A 23402-nucleotide genomic window follows, 5' to 3' on the forward strand; every position below is an offset into this window, starting at 1 on the left:
ATGTGGCAGGATGACGACGCCGCCTTGTTTGCACAGATACGCAAAATGAATTTAAAAAACGAGTTTATTAAAGCAAAGCATGAGTCATGTTAACGCTGGTCTGTTCGGATTTGTTCTTCTGTAGTGTGAGATTATGAGGAGCCCATTTCTTTTAGCAGGCTGTACTGGAATGAGTAAAAAAAGGTCACGTGACCACTTTATTAAATAACAAATCATAGCAATGCTCTCATACAAATGCAGCATGGTTTTATTTTAACATATGAATGAAATTCGCTACATATACTGCAATAACCCTCTGGCTTTTGTTCTAGACATCCATACTGGTACACACACGGTGCAATAACTATGCATACACTTGTGCAATAACTATTCACACATGTCTTAGTTTGTATTGTATTGTATTTGACCTTTTTATAGATAGCTCTTTTTTACCTATATTAAAATTTGAATGTCACTATTGCACTGCTGGTCGGTTTCTTCTTGTCCAACACCTTTCATTGTACTGTCCACCCTGTGTTAACTGCATGTGACAGTTTCTCTGACTGCTGTGAGATTCAGTATTCCGGCTGGAGATGCCAGCACATGGTGCAAACACTCCAGCATCCACGGCGAGCAGCTGAGTGTCGGCATGGCCGTGCACCCCACCCTCCAGCACACAGCACGGGGCGGCTGCATGCTGGAGCCATTAGGGGGGATTCTTTTACACCTACTAATCTGCATCCGCGTGCTCTGCCCACGAGCTGAGTAACGTTCCCCATTTCAGTGACAATATCAGAGGGATCCCGTGGCAGCCATCTTAGGTGTACCACTGCAGGACGGGACGATTCAGCGAAGCTACGAGCTCAAGGACGAGCCGCCGCGCATCCGTCACTGCCCTGGTTCACGCGCTCAGCACCGCGGACAGCTCCTCGGCAGCAGCAGGAGGAGGAGGAGGAGGAGGAGGAGGAGGAGGCCATCACCCGCTCCCACCAGAAAAAAAAATCTCTCTCCTTCTCCTCATCCGTACACTACTCTCCCCCCTGCCCCCTCCCATCCTCCCATCCTCCCCTCTCACCTCCCCCCTCTCACATCCGCAGCAGTGACTGGCCAATAAAACACAGAAAATACGTAAGCAGCGACGAGTGCTCGGCGCAGGCGGAGAAAGCTCAGTGTGAAGCGGACTCAACCTCCTCCAGCTCCACTCGTGCTGCTGACATCCCTCAGTACAACCAGGGCCTCCCCCTGCCTCCACTCCAGGTATATTCCACCATTTACTGGCAAAGGATTAAAGACAACGGCACAACCATCACCGGGACACTGACAACTCTCCTCCACACCGAGAAGGTTAGGTTTTTCTGTAGGCACGCGTCGCCTCTAGTGCAAGATGTTAGACCCGTCGTCCAGCGAGGAGGAATCTGATGGGATAGTGGAGGAGGAATGCAAGGAGGCGACGGCACCCCAGGCCGGGACCCGCATCTCCCCGAGTCGGACCACCGAGAGCCAGGGCGGACTGGCGCCCAGCAGCAGCAGCCGCAGCAGCGCCCGTCCGACGAGCCCGAGCCCGTCCGCCGTCAGCGAGGAGAAGGAGGACCTGGAGAAGCTGCAGAGGGAGGAAGAGGAGCGCAAGAAGAAGCTGCAGCTGTATGTGTTTGTGATGCGATGCGTTGCTTATCCATTCAACGCCAAACAGCCCACAGACATGGCAAGGCGACAGCAGAAGGTAAGGGCCCTCGGTGCAAAGGCATAATTATTAACCACACGCTGACGAGATGCCTGCTCTCATATCTCGGACGCTGTCACCGATGACCTACATAAGCTCGAACACACAGGGGGTTATGGGCCTATAAAGCAGCGCGTGGATTCAGCAGCGTCCCAGTGAAACCACCGTTTGTTGGTTTCTTTGCTTGTTTTTGACGCAAAATGTTGAAATCCTCAGAGCATGACAGGAGCCCATAAAGGCGCTCCGAGCTCCGGATAGTGAAAGGACACATGGCAGCAGCCTGTGTGCTGCAGAGCTGCAGCCTGAGTGCAGCCTCCACTACACAGGCTCACAAGTGAGATCAATCCCAGAGCCCCCGCGTGCCCGTTAACTGAAAGGGCGTTCAGGAGATGGTGGATGGCGATCAGAAACGGGACGGTGTCATTGTCCTTGTTGGCCCACATCTCACCAAAGACCTGCTGTCCATTTGTTATGCAGCTGTTCTGTGGCTCCACGTCCTGCCCTCCTGGCAGATACCCAATTCCAACCCGCTAGCGCCATCACTTATCCCGTCAATTTGGCCTCCCAAGGTGACTCCTGGGCACAGACCTCTTGAGGAGGGTTGCTTAATAGCCTGCCTCCTCTGCAGATGAGCCAGGCTCCTCTCGATGGGCTACAGTCAATTAATTGCATTAACGTTTACTGACATGAACGTTTTCATTTTAATTCAATTTTCAGAGGAAAAATAATAATACAGGAGGTCCATCTTTAGAGATTTATGAGTTCCTGTAAGAGGCAAGGGCCCCATCCTGGTTTCACTGCTGCTGTGTGGCTCCATTGAGGTTGGAACCAGTTTTGGCTCATGATGTCCTTACTGTGAAAGTCACAAAGGTCCAACTGTACCACAGGAACCTTGATTTTTGATCAGGTCAATGGCCCCAGTTTCTTGTCTTTGGTTTGTGTATTTGAAAGAGCATCCAGTGTTTGTTCTCCCACACCGTCACAACACTTGATTAAAAATGAATGGGATTACGCAACGATGAGCCTGTTTCGTGGCGGGCTACCTTCAAACACTGATCTCTCAGTGAGACAGTCTCCCAGGTTTCTTGTGGCTCTCCTCACAATGCACGAGTTGTGTTCAGTGTGGCTTCTGTGGACCTGCAGAAGATTCATTCAGCTCAGCTAATCTCAGGCTGATTGTGTGTCACTCACTGCGGGGAAACACTGTTAACAATACTCTGGAAAACACTGTTGTAACTGTTGTTTTCGTGTAACCCCACAGACAGTTTGTCTTCCCCCGGACGCAGTTTAAAGCCATATGGTCTGAATTTTCTGCTGACTCATGCACAAGTGCATGTGGGAGGCATAAGTAACATTTCCATCTATTTGTTTATTTGTAGTCCCGCTCAGCGTAGGTTAGCGATAGTCTAATGCATGCTTAGTAATGCACTTTCATATCTGGATGTGCAGACAGGCTCTGCTGTGGGTGAGTGAATATCGGGATAAACAACCCAGCGCTTGATGTCAGACCAATCAAAGCGCGTCTGCCTCCAGTCTGCCTCTGCACTTTGATTCGCTGTCTAATCTCTTCAGGAAAAAACATATGTGCTGCATTAAGTCACAACAGTTAAGTAAGTTGATTAATTACACAGAAACATTAAACAACAGTGAGCTTGAATATAGGTTTATTACTTTCTGGCAGTTCTGTGCTTTTATATTGTCATGACATTTTACAGTAGTCGTCATTTAACATGTAGTTAAATGATGAACTGTTTAGCCCAGTGTGGTTAGGAGGAAATAATTTATCACGTAATATAAAGAATATGTAAAGAATATAATAAACATTAAACAATAGATTTCTCCATTAACCTTCTGTGAATGCGAGCTCCTCAGACGTCCATAAACAATAATCTATTAAGGAAAATCCTCAAAGCGTTTGCTACACAATCTAATATGTTGCCTGTTACAATTTTTGCTATTATAGATTAGTCACAGAAATATGATGAAGCAATTTCTGTAATTAAAAGACTTAAAAGCCTTGGAGAAAAAAAACAAAAACATGTGGAGCAGCTCCATGATAATCCGTTATTAGAAGCTCTGGCACACAAACAGCAGTTATGGGCTATCACAGAGAAACAGACCGGGCTGCAGAGGATGCGGGCTCCACTGATGCTTCTTGAAATGTATTGCTATAACCTTGTGAAAGGGTAACACAATAGGACAGAAGCAGGCCCGCGCTTCCTTTTGAGGGGCGAGGAAAACATGTTCTCACTGGGGCTGAAAGAAGTCTTCACCAGCTGCAGTATGAAGGCCGCTGCTGTCGAACGTGTGGGATGAGTGTATATGTGCATATTTTACTAGTGGCACATGTGTTTGTATTCAAGGCGAATTGTCTTGGGACACATTCAAATGTATCTCCCTCCCTCCCTAAGAATATGTTATTATTAAGTTATTCAGGTTATTGACAGATATAGACTTTGTTGGTGTAATTGATGGCGTTATGTGACATTGTGGATTCTCCGCGGGGCAAAAAACCCTCCTGACAATGAGCCGGACGTGTGTACACAGGTATAACACAAAGTGTGACTCAGAATGGGAAGAACATGATGGAAATCATTTTCTGTGGATGGCAATATCAGTGTTTACATTGTTGGGACTGATTGTCGGCCTATTTGTGCCCAGAATAAATATCTCAATGACTGTCACATGCGATTTTGTGCAGACATCCATGGTTCCCAGTTGCTGTATCCTAATGACTTGATTCCCCTGACCTTCCCTCTAGCACCACAAGCTTCTCATTTGTGGCTCTGTGTGAAATATGGCAGCTCCTGCATGGAGTTTTATCAAAATTGGTTCTCACATCCATGTTCCTCTTAACGTCGATTGTAAAAATGAAAGTGATATCTGACTGTCCATCCAGCCCCATCGACATATCAAAATTGTACCATGGCTGTGATTTGTGTGACGTGCACATAGAAGGAACAGTGAAAACTGTAAAGATTGTACCTGCTTAACATCCATATGTTATCACTGAACATTTCAGCATTTAGCTTAAAGCACCACTGAGTCTTCACTTGTTTTGACTTGTTAGCATAACAACGCAGACTTAGCACTAAATTGAGCGCATACCACCACCAAGACCCAACAGTCCTTCTAAATTCAACTAAGCGGACATTTCCGAAAAAAATAAATAATTAAGAAGAATCGTGTATATATAATGCTATGTCAAGAAAGTAATACAAAATAATTGGATCCCTTTGTCCTGATACGCACCAAAATGCAATGGGTTCTTTCTTCTCCTGCGTCTCATTCTGACACCAAGTTTTGTAGAAATCCATTCAAACAACACAAACCATCCAAACACAAAAAAGATTTCTGAATCCACCCCCTGATCGGCACCACAATTTAATGCATTCTTCCCTCACCCATTCCTGTGCCTCCACCAAGTTCCATGGGAATCTGTGCTGTATTGTATAATGCTGCTAAATAACAGACAAACAAACAGACAAATGCAGATGAAAACATCGTGTCCTTGGCAGAGGTAATTAGAAGGACACCCAGGGAGTGCACACCTCTGCCAAAGCTAATGGCTAAGGTTGCCAAAAAAAATCCCTGGGTCTGCCTGTTTATCCCGTGTGCTTTAAAATTTGATGGATTCTTTCTTGGGTCATGTCCCACCCCTCCACAAAATTTCATGGAAATCGGTTCAGTATTTTTAGTAGCTAACAGACGAACAAACAGATGGAAAAATAACCTCCTTGGCAGGACAAAAATATACAAAATATCTAATATTCTCAGTTATGTCGAATTGAATCATAAATGAAAGCTGTCACCAAGTCAAGAAGAATAAAATATTCATAATCAAACTGCTAAAAAACAACATCTGATGAATCCAAATCTTCTTATAGATCACAGTGTTGGTATTTTTCAGAAGTGATTATTCTCTCAGTTTGAGGATTTTTCTTCGAGTGGGACGTGTGATGGCCCAAAGAGAATCAGACCCAATCAGCCCATGTGCCAGCACGTTTGTTTAATAGAGTGCTTCTTGGCTCGGCTTTTTAACACCATACATTATGCCACCGACACTCTGAGGGAAAGGAGCTGTGAACTGTGCAGCAGGAAATGAATGTGAAGTGACTGAAATGGATGCATACGAGCTCCTTTGGTGTTCAGTGCTGAGACGGGTCTATATGGATTCAGATTTATTTAATTTGAATTGTGATGTAAACCAGAATAATAGTATTAAATGCAAAAACTGTTGATGACACAGTGTATTTGGAACAGATCTGTAAACAAGGATCGTGATAGTAAGGGCATGGGTGTTATCTCCACTAATTTGCCATTTGTGTTGGTAAATTAGAGAAATTGTTGGATAAACAATATTAATTAAACTGTGATTAGAGGTTAATGGTGAAGTCATCATTAGATTGCATCACTTGAGACACGAGGAAAAAAACATTAAAGCTCTATGGAAGAGCTGGGCAAGTTGTCATACAGGCAAGATCATGCATAGACATGATCATCAAATATTTGATGTCAATACATTTGTTATGTCAATACATTATGTCAATACATTACGATTCTGTGGGAGCTGTAGCGTTTGAACTTTTTGATAATGGACAGATGATGCCGCTACATGAGCAAGGAAACAAAGAGAGAGGGAACTGCCATCACTGGAAGAGGCATCAATAAATAAACAACATTAAAAATAATAGTGTGTGTGCAGCAGGGATGTTTGTAGACTGCATGATTTAAAAAATGATAATGTGTATTGACGACAGCTGTTATGTGCCGACCTGTGTATTGTCTCCTCTTTCTCGTCTGTTCCTTGAAAGACATTGAGGTCATTTGCCAGGACTACTCTCCATCTGACTGAGGAACATTTAGACACAGACAACTGAGACTGAACAGCCGGAGCTCATTAAGTTCATGAAGAGAGGGGCAGTGAATGGAGAGCTGGAGAACTGAATCATTTACATTATTATGTTAAAGCTTCAAATGGCAGTCTGCCTAAAGAAAAAAAAGCCATTCTTTGGCGAAATTCCCCCCCCCACCCACGGTCTGTGCAGCAGCGTGTAACGTATCACAGATTCAAGATTGAAGCGTCTCCTCTGCTTATAAACCAAGGGGGAAAGCTAAGATTCATTTTATTATGTGTCGTAATATTAACAACTTCTTTTCCTAAAGATTTGACCTGTTCGAGAGCGACAGTCACAGTCAGGATAAAATTGAGTGATGGTGTTTACGTGTTTAAATAATTCGGTGGTGTGACCTGATATTTGGTGCGCACATACTCACATAAACGAACAAATCTTACAGTGCAGAGTCTCTGTCTGTCGTCATTCAGGAGTCAATGTTTGAAGGAAGCGTTGTTTATTCCTCACAAGGTGCAAAGATGTATCTGATCTAGCTTGAAAGAAAACCTCGTACCCGGAGTTGTTTCTCTCCAGCACAGTATGTACTTGTTAATTACAGTAGAACCTACATAGTCTATGTAATCTTGTCTCTCGCACAAAGCGGCAACATAATTTGGGTAAAGACAAGAGTGAAGCGTCTAAAGTTCAACCTTTATCCCGGTGGCACAACACAAAACAATCCCTGCTGTCTGAGGGACACAGTCCTCGGACATGAGGCAGAATTGTCTGGATGAGGACAGTTAATGTGTCCTCAGAATGTATGCATGGATTGAGCCGGATTAATCTGTAGAGCTCCTATTATTTTCTTTTTATTGCTGTGTAGAATATAATCCCTGCTCCCAATGCTGGTATTTGGTTAAACTCAGAAAAAAGGGTAAAAATAGATCTAAGGCATCTGCAGCTCTGGTTGGCAAAGTGGAAAATGCAGATACATCATCACCTTCATCGTGATGATTCTGATTAACCTTTACAAAAAAAATCAGCGCTGCATCTAAGGTTTATTGGTGATTTGTTCCACCAAGGAGGTTATGTTTTCACATTGTCTGTCTGTTGGTTGGCAAACAGCTGGATGCATTGCCACAGAACTCAGTGGACAGATGTGGTAACGGTCGCAGAAGAACCCATCAATTTTGGTGCAGAAACAGATCAGGGAGCGATTCCAGGAATTTGTTTCACTTCCTTTAACATAGTGAGATGATGGGTTTTTCAACATTTACCCTGATTTCGCAAATGGATCTTGATGGAAAAAAAAATCAGGCACATTTAGGGAACCAGTATTGAAAAATGCGTGCACTCTGCAGATACTAATGAAATCTGGATGTAGGGAATTTAAATGTGGTTTCATAGGGGCACGGTTTGGACATTTTATTTTATTTTCTATCAATCATTTTGGTCAAGAAAAAAACAAAGCTTGTAAAAAAATCCTCTTAAAACTGCTTTGTTTTGTCTGATGCACTGTATGATCCAAAACTATGGAGTGTACCTCTATAAAGTGTTAGTAAAACCAACAAGCATTAACAGTTTGGGCTTTTCGCTTGAATAAAATGAACTGTCAGTTAATTAAGTGATTGATTAATAGACTCAGTGTTTCAGCTCTAATTGAAATGAATCATCTTGGAAGAAGGGGCCCACGTTCACCTCCATCCAGATGTTCATATTGACATGTGTATTTTAAACTCAATAGTGAGTAGTTGCTGAAACTGGTGGACGGCGGGAACAACCTCACATTGATCAGTGTGCTCTTGTCTGAACAATACCAGCGACTGCACTGACAAATGAATCAAGAAAACTTCTGTATCTTTACACAATGTGAGGCTGCACGTCATCTCCTCTGTGTCTGTGAAGGCAGGCGGTTGGTTTTGGTGAGCGCCATGGATGCATTTTGTGCTGTTGCGGTGAACCATATGAGAGATTGCTTCAAAGGGAAAATCACTCCGGGTTTGAATGGGGAAAAAGAGATTAGCGGCGCTGGGTTTCCATATTAAAGAAAGAGACAGAGGTAAGAGCTGTAGCCAGATCATTACCGCTCGCCTCTGTTAGACCTCGCTTTCCCTCTTTCGCTGATGACTCTCACTGAGTCATAAAGAACAGCAGCCTGGTGCAGCCATGAGGAGGTTCGCCTCACAGACTCAAAATTTTTCTCCTGAGTTATTATGACTGTTACCTGTTTGTGAGCCACGCCCTTTAAACAGAGCCATCGCACAACCCCCCCCCCCCGTCAAACACAAAAAATACATCTGCGTCTGAGACTATAAAAATAATTCCTCTAATTACAGTCATTGATGAAAAATCATAGACGCATTATCAACATTAATTATGTTACTAGTTCCTCTTGAAGCTTGAGAATCAGAGATGAAGAATTAGATAACTTCAGTTTTATTCCAACTATTTCCTGTTTAGCTTTCACGTTAAGTTAAGTTTACTTTTCACAAAAACATGTTTTTAAAGATAGTTTTGGGCCTTTATCAATGGGACAGATTTTAAGCATGGAAGGGGGAGAGCAGGTGACAACTAACCTCTTAAAGCACCAGTGTGTACAATTTAGTGGGGATCTCCGGGCAGAAATGAAATTCAGAATTGTGTCGTGTTTTCTTTCATGTACAATCACCTCAAAACTAAGAATTGTTGCATTTCTTGCACTTAAAATGGACCGTTCGTATCTACACAGGGAGCCTCTTGCATGGAGTTTGCCATCTTTCTACTATAGCCCAGAATAAACAAACCAAAACAGCGGCTTTCGAGGGGCCGGGGGCCTTTTGCGTTTCTACCTCACCTGAAGGCCATTGGAGGTTCTCCTACTTGCTTTGGAAGGGAGTTTAGAGGGGGGGAGTATTCCGTAAGATCTGCAGCCCCGCAGCTAGACGCCACAAAATCCTACACACTGGTTCTTTAAATATTCCTGTCAACTTATTTGCCCATAAGACTTTTGTGAAAAAAGCTTTCTTCTCCTTCTACTCTTTGATTTCCAAGTCTTACTAAACACTGACGTAAAAAGCAAGTCTGATGAATGTAATATGTTTGATCGACAGTCACTTCATCTTTTAACCGAGATACAAACCTTACTGAGTGCCCACTAAGACTAACAGACCAGCACACTGGAATAAATAGATTGAGTGAGATATATTGACTGGACAGGGAAAGAAGTGATTTGTGATGGAAGGTTAGCAGGACAGGATTTATGTCTTAAGAGTCTTGATGAGGGTAATGCACCAGTTAAGGACACAGATACCAACCCACAGTCAGTTTTTATCCTCCACAGTTGCAGCAGTGCAGTATGGGGGACTTTTTATTCTGAGCCAAAGCTGAGTAACGCTATTTTCTAAAACATTATGAGACATTTTAGTTTTTCATCGATACTTTCAAGCTTTGCCTTTTTTAAGTTAAATATCGGAGCTTTAACATCCATACAGCACCATTTAACTAAGAACAGTCAGTGATCTGTTGGGCTTTCATGTGAATGAACTGTGCTATAATGATTTTGATTTTGAAGTACAGGGCATAAAAGTGTCCTTTTAAATTTAAGAGAAATGCTATTTATTAGCTACGCATAAAAGCTGTGACTAACAATAATGCTCATGATTTAAAAAAATCAGTTGAGCTTTTCATTTCAATTGCGCAATCATTAAATATGACTCAAGCTTGTCTGACTAAGAGTTCAACACCAATTCTCATCAAGACTTACATCCAATATGGAGAAGCTTAGAAATCTCATATTTAAGGAGCTGCAAACAGCGACATTTGGAAAGTTTGCTTCATTGAAACAATGCATGAATTATTTATTTGATTATCTCTATTTTTATATGCACAAGTACTTAGCATGAACCTACGGACAATTTGCAATGCACGTCACTGGATGGGATTTCAGACAAATACACAATGGTCAACTATAAAATACTAATAAATCAGCACAGAACAGACACAATGACACAAGAAAAAGACCATGAAGGTAATACATGACTACATAAAGCATTTATTAAAATGTTGGAATCAGAAACAGACAGAGCACACTACCACTTAAGGAATCTCAATTTGTCAGTGTCAAACATGCAAAGCAATGTAATGGACGGGATTGATTTTATTATTTTGGACCAAATTAATGCAAATTGTCCCATTGATTTCATCTTCTCGGTGTCAGTACCGTTTACATTGCGTAGGCTTTTCTCCCCAGTAACTGAATGAGCATAACGAGGAACCAGTTGAGCTGTGTGGCAGCTGCCAGTGAGTTGGTGGTGTGATAATGGATGACTGTTACAAGAAGGGGCTTAGCTAGTTGTGAACACTGTGTTCTCCTCTATGTATCAGCGGGGCCACAGCTCCTGAATATGACAACAGTGTGGAGACTGGTTATACAGAGTGAGAGTTCCCGGTTTGTGAGTCAGGCTAAGTCTGCAGAGTGCACACCTGGCTGTTTACGACCCCGGTCGGGTGGTGTTTACTGACACAATGCTGTGTGTGTCTGTGTGTGTCTTCAGGACAAAGCTGTGTGAGTGTGTATGGTTTGGGGATAATAGCGTGTGCATCTGTCTTTGTATAATTGTACTTTTATGACCACAGTCGCCGCATGATGCTGGCGTTTGGTGTTTGATGACGCTTGTTGCTGGTGGATTTTGTGCAGCTGTCGTGCAGCGCTCTCTGCCGCGCCCGGGTTTGCTGTTTGTTCAGATGTGGGCCGGTGGTGTCATCTGCAACACGAGTAAAGTGTGCTTTGTCTAGAGAGGGGAGCCAACCATACTGTGTTTGCTGAAAACCAACATCAGCATTGGAAACAACTCTTTCCTGAGCAAACAGATTTAAACACAATAAGAGGGTTCAGTTTGGACGTTATCTCTTTCACTGCATGAAAGTTTACCCTCCACATAAACCTGAACAGTACATTACTCACATTTCTCCCTTTTATATAGCCTTGCACGTTTTTTGGCAGCATTTGGATGTTGCCTCAGTGCTTTTTTTGATGAAGTGCATTTACCAACTGCCCACTGCTGAAAACTGCCCATTTAATTTGGGGCCATTTAATTTTGGAAAACACCTTAATTTAACTTGCCTTTTAGATGTTATGTTACTTCCAGGGAAAGCTTAATAGTGAGTCAGCAGAGGAGCGGCCTCACTGCGCTGAATTGCATAGTAGCCTCAGTATATACTGCATTCAATTAACTAATTACTGCTCTCATCATTGCTCTGCAGCCAATACGTTGAATACTCACCAGCCATGCTGATGAAACAATTCTGAGAATAAGAATGAGAATAATATGAAGAGAATCGTTAAATATAATTACTGTGTATTTATGTAACCTACTGGTTTAGTGTCTGGTTCCTTTCTTTGGTGTCAAATGGTGATATATAACAAATGCATGTTTCCTTACTATTCACACACCCACACACACACATGTCTAAATGTCTTCAACTTGAAATTTTTCTTAAGATTTAAATTATGGGTATTTGCTTTGTGTCCTCATAATGTCAGTGAATAAACAGATGTCCCCACAACACGAGTCGACCACAATTTATTAGTGGACTCAGTAATATTAAAATCCCAGCTTTAGCCCTGAATAGTCTTTACAATATCTCAAATGTAACCATCCCCCCCATGACATTATAGGTGGTGACCGACAGCTGTGAACATTTTTTTGGAGTATCTGTCAAGTTGTAGATGACAGACTGGATTATCATTTTGTACCAAATAAAAGGACTTCTTTCTGCACTCCAGAAAAAAAAAAACTGTGACAAACGGGGCAATATGTAGAAATCTTTTTCAGTTCACTGAAGAATCACTAAAGGCAGCTTACGTTTTACAAGATATGTGCCTGAGGGGGCTTAATACCATGGACCTGGGTTAAAGGCTCAGTGGGTTTTAAGATGCAGCACAGATACTCTGAAATTGTAGTTGAAGCTGAAAGATTTTTACTACATGTCTGTTTATCAACATTACGTTATGTTTATCAATGGGTATTACATAAAAAATTACAGTTTTATATCATTATTTGAAAAATAAGGGACCTTGAATCTACCTCTGTGTACGGAAGGTGCTTTATAAATAAAATTGCCTTGCCTTGCCTAAACTACAAAAATGCTTATCATTTATTACAAGGCCAGTTTTTAGATGAAAGATTCTCGACATTAAATATTTCACAGTGACTCCAATATTGTTTCAGCCACATGGTCAAACTATAAACTCTAATCCATAGTCATTTTGAGCTGTAATGAAGTTACTGTACATCAAGCCAATGCAGTGAGCACATCTCTCCTATTGATATGTGAAGGGTGATTAATGTCACTGCCTACTTCATTGCAAGCCAATGAATCACAGTTGTAACAGTGCAATCTTGATAAGAGCCACAGAGAGACAATCAATACCAGCAAAGCAGGAAAGTACGTCTTGGGAGTTTACTGATGAAAATGGAGGCATTTCCTGTCATCCATCAACTTGGCTACTAATCAGCACAGTTCTCTAATCAGCAATGAAATAAAACTGATGCAGCGTTGAAAGTCTTAAATACTTAATGTGGTCGAACTGTGGTTTGGTTAAGAAGTGGACATGTTTTCACTGGTTTCCTGCTTTGTGCTACAGTGTCAGCTCACACACTCAATGATTAATCAATCAATTTAAAAAAAAAGGAGAGTAAAATTACCATTGTCTCCCAGATCACAAATGGCTGCCCTCCGGAAGCTTGTTTTATTCAACAAACACCTGAAGCTATAGGTTAACATCATAAATGGTACTGTTAAGAATGAATAGTTTATCAAAGTAGTTTTATGTCAATTGATCCATCAAGCAATTGCTCGATTTCTTTTGCAGGTTGTTACCAAACTGTGTTCATAAGCAATATAGTGGCCGCTGCTGGTCAAAGTTTGGGAATGCAATGTTTTGCATGTTTTCGACATTTGACCCACACGTGATTCACCTTGAAGGAAAAACTAAATAAAAATGCATTGTAACTAAAAAAATTACAATGAAAATTTGAATTTGGACCTTTAGTAAAACTAGTAAATAAAGGAGGTAAATAAATGTAGGCACAAGCCCACACGCTTACACATGATTAATCTGTGCAGGCGTACAATGCACTGTAGGCAACTGAAAGTCGACAAACTCTCAAAACAACACAACACACAAACTACAATAATATGTAAAACACCTCAACAACAGCAAATGATTTTAAATCCTTGAATAAGATTCTGAAGCTGTCATGAGGAATTATTGCATTGTTTAACACACCTTTGGTTTCACGCGTAACATCGTTCTATAAACAAGTGCTTAGTTGTATTTGGTTGTTTTCAGGAAACTACCATATGTCTATGACTGCTCTATAGTAGCACAGTCTTTATAATCTACCTTTATACATTAAATCTTATTCAAACCTCATGTTTTTTCTGTCCTACTTTTTAAATTATTGAATGTGATTTTTGTTCATTACATGAATGCTCACATTGTTATTTTTTTAATTAGGATGTTTTCGCTACACAAGATTACCACTTAGAATTATTGCTATTTCAGAATTTAATAATGTATTCTCGAGGGAAAAATAAAGCACGGCCTCATTAATTAACACAAGTCTCTACATTAGAGACTCAATCATGAAGTGTATCACAGGGATTTCAACCATTGCATCATGTACATTACGACAAAAGATAATCCAAAGCAAGTTTATTGGGTAAAATAATGAACATTTCAACCTTAACGAAGATATGATTTATTGCAGGACTGTTGCATTAGACTGTCTCAGTGAGTTGTTTCCTCACTCTATCAGAAATTGACAGGCGAATGGAAAGGAATGAGTAGGTTGACTTCAGCCTCCGAGTGTCTCAATAGACCCGACTGATTTGTCTGCTGTTGTTAACAGTAACATTTCTTGCCTCAGGATGTTCCTAGAACACCGTGGTCGATTAAAACATAGCAGGGATGTTTCACGCTTTCCATTTAATCTTACATCGAGCTGTTGCCAAGGTGAATAGATTCAAAATCTTGACGGAGAAGCACAAGTATTGATGTTGATGTTCTGTTATGTGTTGTATGTGGATCGTTCATGTTTGGACACTGAGTGGTTTATCATGCTGACATTTGTTGTACCAGAAAAATCATGAATTGGCTGAAAAAGCAGTGAAATAAAAATTTAATTTGTATTTGTTTTGCTTTCATTGACAGCAATGTGGAGGTCATCTCTTTGTCTTTGTGTCTATAAATATAATATGTGTGTTTTTGTACCTTCATAAAGATTTCATATTAGACCAAAATCAGGTTCTTGGGTGCTGACAGATACATTTTATGTTATATGAACCTCATTTTCTGAACATTACTTGAACAGAGTTGGGGAGATATGATGGACACGCAGATGGTGTTGAGATTGCCTCACAGGCACATGATATGTGGTACTTTTCCATCACACTCCTACACTAAAGTCTGTCACTTGCAAAGCGAGGCTGGATGCTCGCAGACACACGGTACCAGCAGGTCCTTGAGCATGTTTGATATCCACAACAGCCTGTCCTGTAAAAGTGAAGGCAGTTGTCAAAGGGAGATCATCAGTGTATTGACTGTTGGGTCACCGACACATTAACCAGAAAGACAAGAACCTATAGACCAGAGTAAGGATTGAAACAAAAATTTATTGAAAAAACTATATGGAATATATATATATATATATATATATGAACCTTTTCACCTCTCCTGTAACATTCATGAACAGGATATCAAAGCACAGCTGAGGCCTGGAAAATATCCTTTTGGGTGCTATTACGGAGGCATCGCGTCTGTTTGCAGATGATGTTGTTATTTTGGCTCCATCGGACCGTGACCTACAAAGTCCACCAGAGCCGTTTGTAGTTGAGTAGGTTTTGGTCTGGGTGGTGGATTGCTCAGCTCAGGCTCGGGAGGGGTATCCTCCGAGCAGAAGAATCCAGCTACCTTGGGGTTTAAATCACGTGTGATAGTAAACAGGATAGTAAGATTGACCAGCCTTTGGGGACACTGGTTGCCATCCTGCAGGCTTTGTATCGACAAAGCAAAGCTCTCAGTCAATCTTAGTATTGCTCTCACCTTCAGTCAGAATCTCTGACTCAAACAGATGCAGTCAGCAGAGGTGTTGGACCTGTTTCAACATGAAAGCACGAGGAGCTCGGAGATTAAGGGAGGAACTTGTTATTGAGATGCACAGTGAGAACAGCCAGTTTGTGTGATTTGAATCACTTGGTGAGGATGACCTGTGGCCTACCTTCAGAGGTGTTGTGAGCTTGACTGTCGGAAACTGATTTTTGGGCTGCTCTGCTTATACCCTGTGCCCAGAATAACCCATTCAGAATGGATCTTGTATTCCCACTGCTTAAACTAACATGTGTATCTTTTCACACTCTATCCTGTTTGCTCTTGCTCCCACAGATAACCAAGCAGCAGCTTCAGCAGACCAAGGATCGTTTCCAGGCCTTCCTCAACGGCGATACACAAATTGTGGCTGATGAAGCGTTCATTAACGCTGTGCAGAGCTATCATGAGGTACCAACTCGCCATAACAGTAACAGCACAATCACAGTCAACCATTTTGTTGTCTGGGGACGTGACGCTTTCAAATTAGTCACCAAATGCCTCGTGCTTTTACGTCATTCGTACATGTGCATGCCTGTCTTTTCCTCTACAAAAAATGCTGCTGGATGTTCATCAGCAATTCACACCTAGATAGCAATTTTATGACAATTTAATGACACACGACAACAGCATTGTCGTCTATGCATCATATCCTCTGCATAACCTTTTCAGCATATTTAAACCAGGAAGCGGACAGCTTTCAGTCTAAAAAGAACCAGAGTCTCTTGCTATTCCATGTCAGAATGCTTGTATTCAGACGGCTGAGTGGTAAAATGGTGGCTGAAGCTTTTCACTGCACAAATTATGTGTCAGGCCGTGTGGCTGACACAGCCATCTTTTCCAACCTCACTATTCAATCTGCAGATGAAAAAGTCATTATTACGATGCATACAGTACAAAAGGCACGGCAGATAGTGGGGTACGTTAAAGGCCAAATCCCTGATGGAAAAACAAGCGAAGCCATTATGAAAAACTGAAGTCTGAGATTGGACCCATCAGGAAACACATAGAGACTGCGGTGGAAGTTAATTACAGCATGACCCCTGCGTAGTTTATAATATTGAATGTAAATGTGAAATATACTAGCAGTTAAAGCTGGGAGGGTAAAAAGTAATATGATAAGAACTAAAAGTGTGGGTTTTAAAAATGAACCTGATGAAGGCTTTAACATACTCTGTGTATCCAAACTTATATAATGATGCTCACTGCAAAAGAGGCTCAAGTGAAAGTGAGGAGCAGAAGTGTCATGGACCATAATGAGTGCAACCAAATTCTACCCAAACACATTTTATAAAGTGAATAGCAGTGTGAAGATGCGTATATGAAACATGGAATATGACATAACCATAATTCACATTGTAGCTCTGCTTATGTTTCCTGTAACCTTTTACTATAAAGTTATAAATGCCATTAGAAAATGTGTTCCTGGGTGTTAAAGGCCCTCCCTTCGAGATGAGCTGTATAATATATCCTTTTTTAATGTCATCTAAGACTTGTGACAGCGGCTGTTGAAACAATTATTTTTTGAAGTACTTTCCATTAAATGCAGCTAAAATGATATTTATTATTGCACTTGTGTGACAGAAGCTGTGTAAAACATCCTGGAAAATATGCTGAAGATAAGAATAATTGTCAACACGAGAAATCAATGTGGCCCACTTCTCGTTTGAAGAAGTGTCTTTGCCAGAGTTTATTACCACACTGACGATTGTGGAAAAACTGATTCTTTGGCCACATTTTAACTTGAAAAAACTTCAATAAAATTATACGTATTTTTACTTTTTCTTCTCTTAGATAAATTAGCACCTCGTCCACAGTGTGTCTTTCACTTATCTCAAAATATATTTAATTAATAAACATTTTTTAATTCATACTAATTTCCTCATCCACTTAAAGTGGCCTCTTTATTGAAACAGTGACAGCGACGATTATTAGTGACATTATGTATGAACAAAAATGTTCCTTATGCTGTGGTCGGAAACCAAAAGACTGACTTGAGATCTTATTCATTTCAGCTGCACGCTTTTGTTATCCACTGAGACGTACACCCAATGACAAGGATAATGTACCATTGTACCATAATGTTTCAGGACAGTACTTGTTTCTTTTTAGCCATAATGGATGCTGAGAACAAAATGTGACTGTCAGAGTGACAAAACCGTCAGCTCTGGTGGTTACTTCACTTGATGCTGTGACAATATGGCCTCGTCTGTCTCTGTCAGTCTGTCAGTAGCAGGGGACAGAAAGCAGTCTCGGCCGTGTCGAGTTAATGTTTTTTATTCAACTCAAAGAAAAACAGTTCAACGGTTTCCTTTTGCTGACGCAGACAGACATTTACTGTTTGAGAGAAATTGCAGAAAAGCTTGCATGGAAATGAACTGTAAATATGAATCTATCCAGAAGTCTCATTCTCATTATTGCTCATTTAAAAGAAGTGCTTCTTTTCTGTGAATGTTTAACTCTTTCTCAACTACAGTTATTGACATTGGTCTCTCACATTGTAGGTGTTCCTGAAGAGTGACCGTGTGGCTAAAATGGTCCAGAGTGGTGGCTTCTCGGCCAATGATTTCAGGGAAGTGTTCAAGAGGCACATTGAGAAGCGCGTGCGCAGCCTTCCAGAGATCGACGGTCTGAGCAAGGAGACGGTCCTCAGCTCCTGGATGGCCAAGTTTGACACCATCTACCGTGGTGACGAAGATCCACGCAAGGCACAGCAACGCATGACCGCGAGCGCGGCTTCCGAACTAATCCTCAGCAAGGACCAGCTGTACGAGATGTTCCAAAATATCCTCGGCATCAAAAAGTTTGAGCACCAGCTGCTTTACCAGGCCTGCCAGGTGAGTTCCTCAAGCCAACAGGGCATTTCCATCAAAAATAACATTTAGTCTTTAGTGAATATTTCCAACAGACACCACAACGTCCAGTTCCCAACAGCTATTACATGAGCTGCAGGTTATAATCTGTTGATCCTGCGTTTTGCCTGAAGTTGACCCCAGACTCGCTATTAAGCTCGACCCTTAGATGCACTAATCTAATGTATTGGATCAGTATCAGCACTCAGACCGGCCTTATTGAGTGAATGGGGTATCGCCATGACATAATCAATTAATCAGTTTCTTTGACGATGTCTTTACAAAATTAATTAATTCAGTCGGTCAAACCTTGGCCTGATTTTACCCTGAATATAAAAACCATTCCAATTAGCTTCTAACAGTAAGAGATAAAAGGATACATTTGGGAAAAGGGAGAATCAGATCAGTGGATCTACAGTTAAGATAAGGTATTGGAGTCAGTATCATTTGGGTCATTGCATCCTCACCTTTTTCTGACCACCTCCATTTAACCCTGCAGAGTTCAGAGGTGACCCAACGACCAAACTGTCCAGTTGAGTTAACTGCAATCAAACTTATTTACATTCAACAGATACATTATCTAAAATTTGTCAAAATAAACTGTTAAATGTGTTGTTAAAAGGGAACGATGCTTACACTGTGTATTTGGTCATTTATTAGTATTAAACTCGTAATTGTTATCTATGGTATCTGTCTAAGTTAAAAGATATATCTTCTGATAACATGCCAGCAATACTTCATTGTTTATATATTAGTGGACACTGGGGTGCTTCTGTCAGACATAACTCTCCTTCCCTTTCTGTCTTCACTGCCTTACTGCTCTCTGCGGGAATGCTGAAAGCAGCACTAATCTATTCTTCCTTCAGGAGCTTGATTAAAAGTCTTATCATGGCAGGATTTGGAGGAAGCCTCCACATTTACATCTGCTCATCATTTAATGTATGAAAAAAACCCTTACCTCTTCATTACATTTAAATCTAGTGAACACCCCGTTTGGAAGCCAATGACTTTAAAATGCTGAGTTTCCTTGGAACCAGCGTCATCCCTCTTTCAACAGTTGCTAATGTCTGCATATGGCAAGAGGTGCTGTTCAACAAATTAGATTGTTCAGTATTGTTCAAATGTCTCTGTTGGCAGAGATCGATACTGGCTCTGTTCTTTGCAGTGTTCATTAGTCTGATGCCTCTAATGCTGCGGTGCAATACATCGCCACAGCCTCCAAATCCAGTATGCATTACCAAGTCTTTGAAGATGCTTAACCTAGTTTTCTTTATCTATGTGCTGGCAGCAGAGCTGTAAGTGTAGGGTCCGAAATCTGCATGCAGGAGGTAAAACCGTGTCCCTGAACACAAGCCACACTGAGCAATACAGAGCTGCTGAAAAACATAGAACAATACAGCATCATGAAGGCACTGATGTTGCAGATGTGTGTGTTAGTGTGTACAGATTAATACTGGGAAGTAATATTTATTCTTGACACAACAGGTAAAGGTGGCGTCCCGGTCCTAGTTGTGAGAAGGGACAGATTTGGGAAGGAGAATTAAAATGTATAATTTCATCCAGTTGCTTTCTCAGCTGTTCATGGAGTCGTCCCTCTCTTTTCAGTTGCTGTTGCTCTCAGAGTACTAACAGCGGCTTTGAACATCTCCCCCTAAAGGATCAAATCCACACTTAAAGGATGGGATTTGATGAAAGGTTTTCATTGATTGGCTGAAATTCAGAGGCCAGGTTATTTTTTTGTCATTTTGCTTTTTTGGGGGCGATTTCCATTATTTGTAGTTACATCTAAACAGTAAAAAGCAAGCGCTGGTCTATTTCCGTCTCGTGCTGAAGTAAGAGCAACTCCTGGAAATGACTAAGACTGATTGGTGCGGCCAGCAGCTGTTCCAGCCAGACTCTGAACCACTCGGCTCCCTAATGGCGGCAGAGTTTTTGTGGCTGTGGAGACACCATGCATGACCAAACAACTGTAAGGAAACGTTTGGTGTCTACACTGCAAAAACCATAATGTGTTGCCGACGGTCAAAGAAGGGAAAAGATTTGTGATTGAGAGTCTGGCTGTGGTTTGGTTCACAGTTTGTTTGTTTAGTTTCAGACAAACAGACGTGGCATGATTCAGTCATATATCTGCAGACTGTCAAGGGAAAAAGTAGACAAACAAGATATTCTGCTTCTCCAATATTCTTTAACAAAAAAAATATCTTGTGCACATTAGTTAGTGGTAGTGCAGCACACTCCGCACACCATGCACCGGATGACATTTACCACATTCTAACAGGATTCTGTAAAAGCATTTGTGATGCTTACAGTGACATTTGTTTCTAAACTGGTTTGTGTTGAAAGAAAAATCCCAGAATAATCTTGTTGACACTTTCCAGGGAAAAAAAGATATTTGATATCTACATGTATTGACCTGTATTAGCATGTTTCATACGGCTTGTGCTTTAGGTTGTAGCGATGTTTCCTTACATTTAATTTCCCACGATTTCACATCTCAAGTGTATTAAGTTTTATTAGATGAATTTATCACAGTGAGCTTTACAAAAACACACACAGCTTAAACCATGGTTTTATGTGTCTATTTTTAGAGTGCTTTACCATTAGCGCTGCATTAACACACAGCAGACGGAACAGGATTAGCGGTTCACGTTGGTGTGACGTCAGCAGAATTTGAAGACGATAAAAGTAAAGACCACATATAGGGGGTAATTTTGGGCGGTAATGGCGTCTGGCATTGCTTCTCTGGCCATCCTTGAGGATGTAGCAACCTAGTATCATCAGGCTGTCTGTAGGAACAGTCCTTCAGTCCACAAAGTACCAGCAAAATGTGTCTATAGCATACTAGAGCACTTGGCTGGAGCAGAGCAATCTAATCGCATGACATGTTGACATGTACCAAAAAAGAAATGATTATCAAATCCATTTACCATTAGACATGTAGGAACATTTCATCAATCATCAAAATCCAAATGATCTATTTTCTGTCCATCAGCGTATCACTTAATTGACTAGCTCCAGTAATGTTAACCCTTACTACAGTATGTAATGCTGAGGGTTTAAATCACTGATATTTAGTCACATCAGCAGATACTCCCACTAAAATTATTCCTTAATCTCAAGCGGCTGAGTAAATTACCCAACCCTTGATTCGTCAAAGTAAGGCGGAGGCTCATCGGAATGAGACTTTACCCCCACAGTCATAAATCATGGCCTGTGGGCCTCCCAGACTGACAGACCATATTCAAATCCGCTTTCCCTCTTTCAGGCTTTGAAGCAACTCCCTCTTCTTCTCTTTAATTTGTCTTGTCAGCCACTGTTAGTTTGGAAATGAGGCCTGAGCTCTTCCTGGTTGAGCCTGCATCTGATATAATTTTGTAATGGAGCCTCTTCACTGCACACGGGATAGGGAGAGGATGAAAGCATTTGCTATGCCCAGCTACCTCTAGGCTGAAAAGGCAGTGGTGCTGAAATGCAGGGGGAAGCTGGATGGAACCTGCTTGGTTTAAAATTTAGACAATGTTTATTATGAGGAGAAAAAGAGTCAGTGCCCATGAGCTTTCTTCGCCAAAAGCAGAGGATTTGGACCTGTCACATTTCAAATCAAATAGTTGCGACTATTTTTTCAATGTGTTCAAGGTTAAATTGAATGTCGTAGCATTCACAAGTGCATTTTAATCATTAGGGTTAGGGGTTAGGGTTAGGATAGTCCTCTGGCACGGGTACTGCATTCGCCATTGGGGTTAAAAGTAGTATTTCTTCCTTTTCGCCAGCTCAGTTGGTCTCTCCCTACCTGCCCTCTTCCTGCTGAAACACCCAATCACATTTGGCTGTTACTCAAGTTAAAGTGGTCTGTAGCTGATAATTAATAAAACTAAATGAGGAAACAGGAAGAGGTTGGCAGGGAGGGAGAGCCAATGCGAGATCCAGACTCTGATGATGAGAGGAGGAGTACGACAGGGAGAGATCAACTGAGTCAAACTTCTACCTTCAACCATAAAGGCTAATGCAGTCACTGTGGGTTTGGTAAAAGGAGAATTCTATGCAGTGTGTGTGTGTATTGAAGGCAATGTGGTCCGACCATTGCTCTCAGCTCTAAACTTGACTTGTTACTTCATATGTCATTAAGTCTATGTTTCACTGTAACATAGTGAAAGAGGATTTTTCTACCATGTACACATGAGCACATTTTGTAATTAGCATGCCTTGCATGTCTCCACACTCACAAAAGAGAAGCGTTTTCTCACATTGTGCACTTTTCTAATACACACACACACACACACAGCAGATCTAAATATAGACCAGCTGCTTCGACTCCTCCAGGTCCCATGCAGCTCCAATCTAGTTCTGCCCGCCCAGTCTTTGTTCTCGACAAGAATCCACCCCTGGTCGGCCGTGTTGTCTGTTGCTTATGTCCCAGCATCCACCTGGGAATCTGTCATCAGCTGGGCGATTAACTACCCACCTGCTTCTCCTCTGTCACCTTGAACCTGCTGTCAGCTTGGCCAGCACTGGGGCAGTGTCACCTTTATTAAGCTGCGTTCTGCTGTCAGCTCGAGTAACATAGAGGGAAACTTACCTTTTAGCCAGTTTTATTTCATATGGGATTGCCTGTCCACCTACATCAGCCTGTGGGCTGCTGACAACTGTGACCTTTCAGTAGTGGTGGGCCTGTGCAGATTGGGGTGCTGTGGGGCTCAGTAGGGGGTGGCTATTAGTTCACCTGCACACTGACCTCCAGTTCTACTTCCTCCCACAGACAGAACTGCCTGTGTTTTTCTCTCCTGTCAAGGCAGAGTCGGAAGTAATAGCAGATACCGGCCCCCTCCCCCTTCAGATTACATGCGTCAGAGTCACTCCTCTCACGTTAGACATTTTGTAGATGAGCT

At 41.6% G+C, this 23402-nt stretch overlaps 1 protein-coding gene across 10 annotated transcripts in view; it reads left to right on the plus strand.

Annotated features, from left to right (window-relative positions):
• The first annotated feature begins 1049 nt into the window (after positions 1-1049).
• Positions 1050-23402, plus strand: part of cadpsb (Ca2+-dependent activator protein for secretion b) — a 60170-nt gene continuing 37817 nt past the window's right edge. For all 10 annotated transcript variants that reach the window (XM_035152814.2, XM_035152815.2, XM_035152817.2 and 7 more), the window contains exons 1-3: positions 1050-1699; positions 15962-16075; positions 18169-18501. In XM_035152814.2, the coding sequence (XP_035008705.2) occupies positions 1364-1699; positions 15962-16075; positions 18169-18501 (783 nt within the window). In that variant the 5' untranslated portion in view covers positions 1050-1363. The remainder of the gene's footprint in view (positions 1700-15961; positions 16076-18168; positions 18502-23402) is intronic.

Source organism: Hippoglossus stenolepis, chromosome 3, assembly GCF_022539355.2.
Source record: "Hippoglossus stenolepis isolate QCI-W04-F060 chromosome 3, HSTE1.2, whole genome shotgun sequence".
Lineage (NCBI taxonomy): Eukaryota > Metazoa > Chordata > Actinopteri > Pleuronectiformes > Pleuronectidae > Hippoglossus > Hippoglossus stenolepis.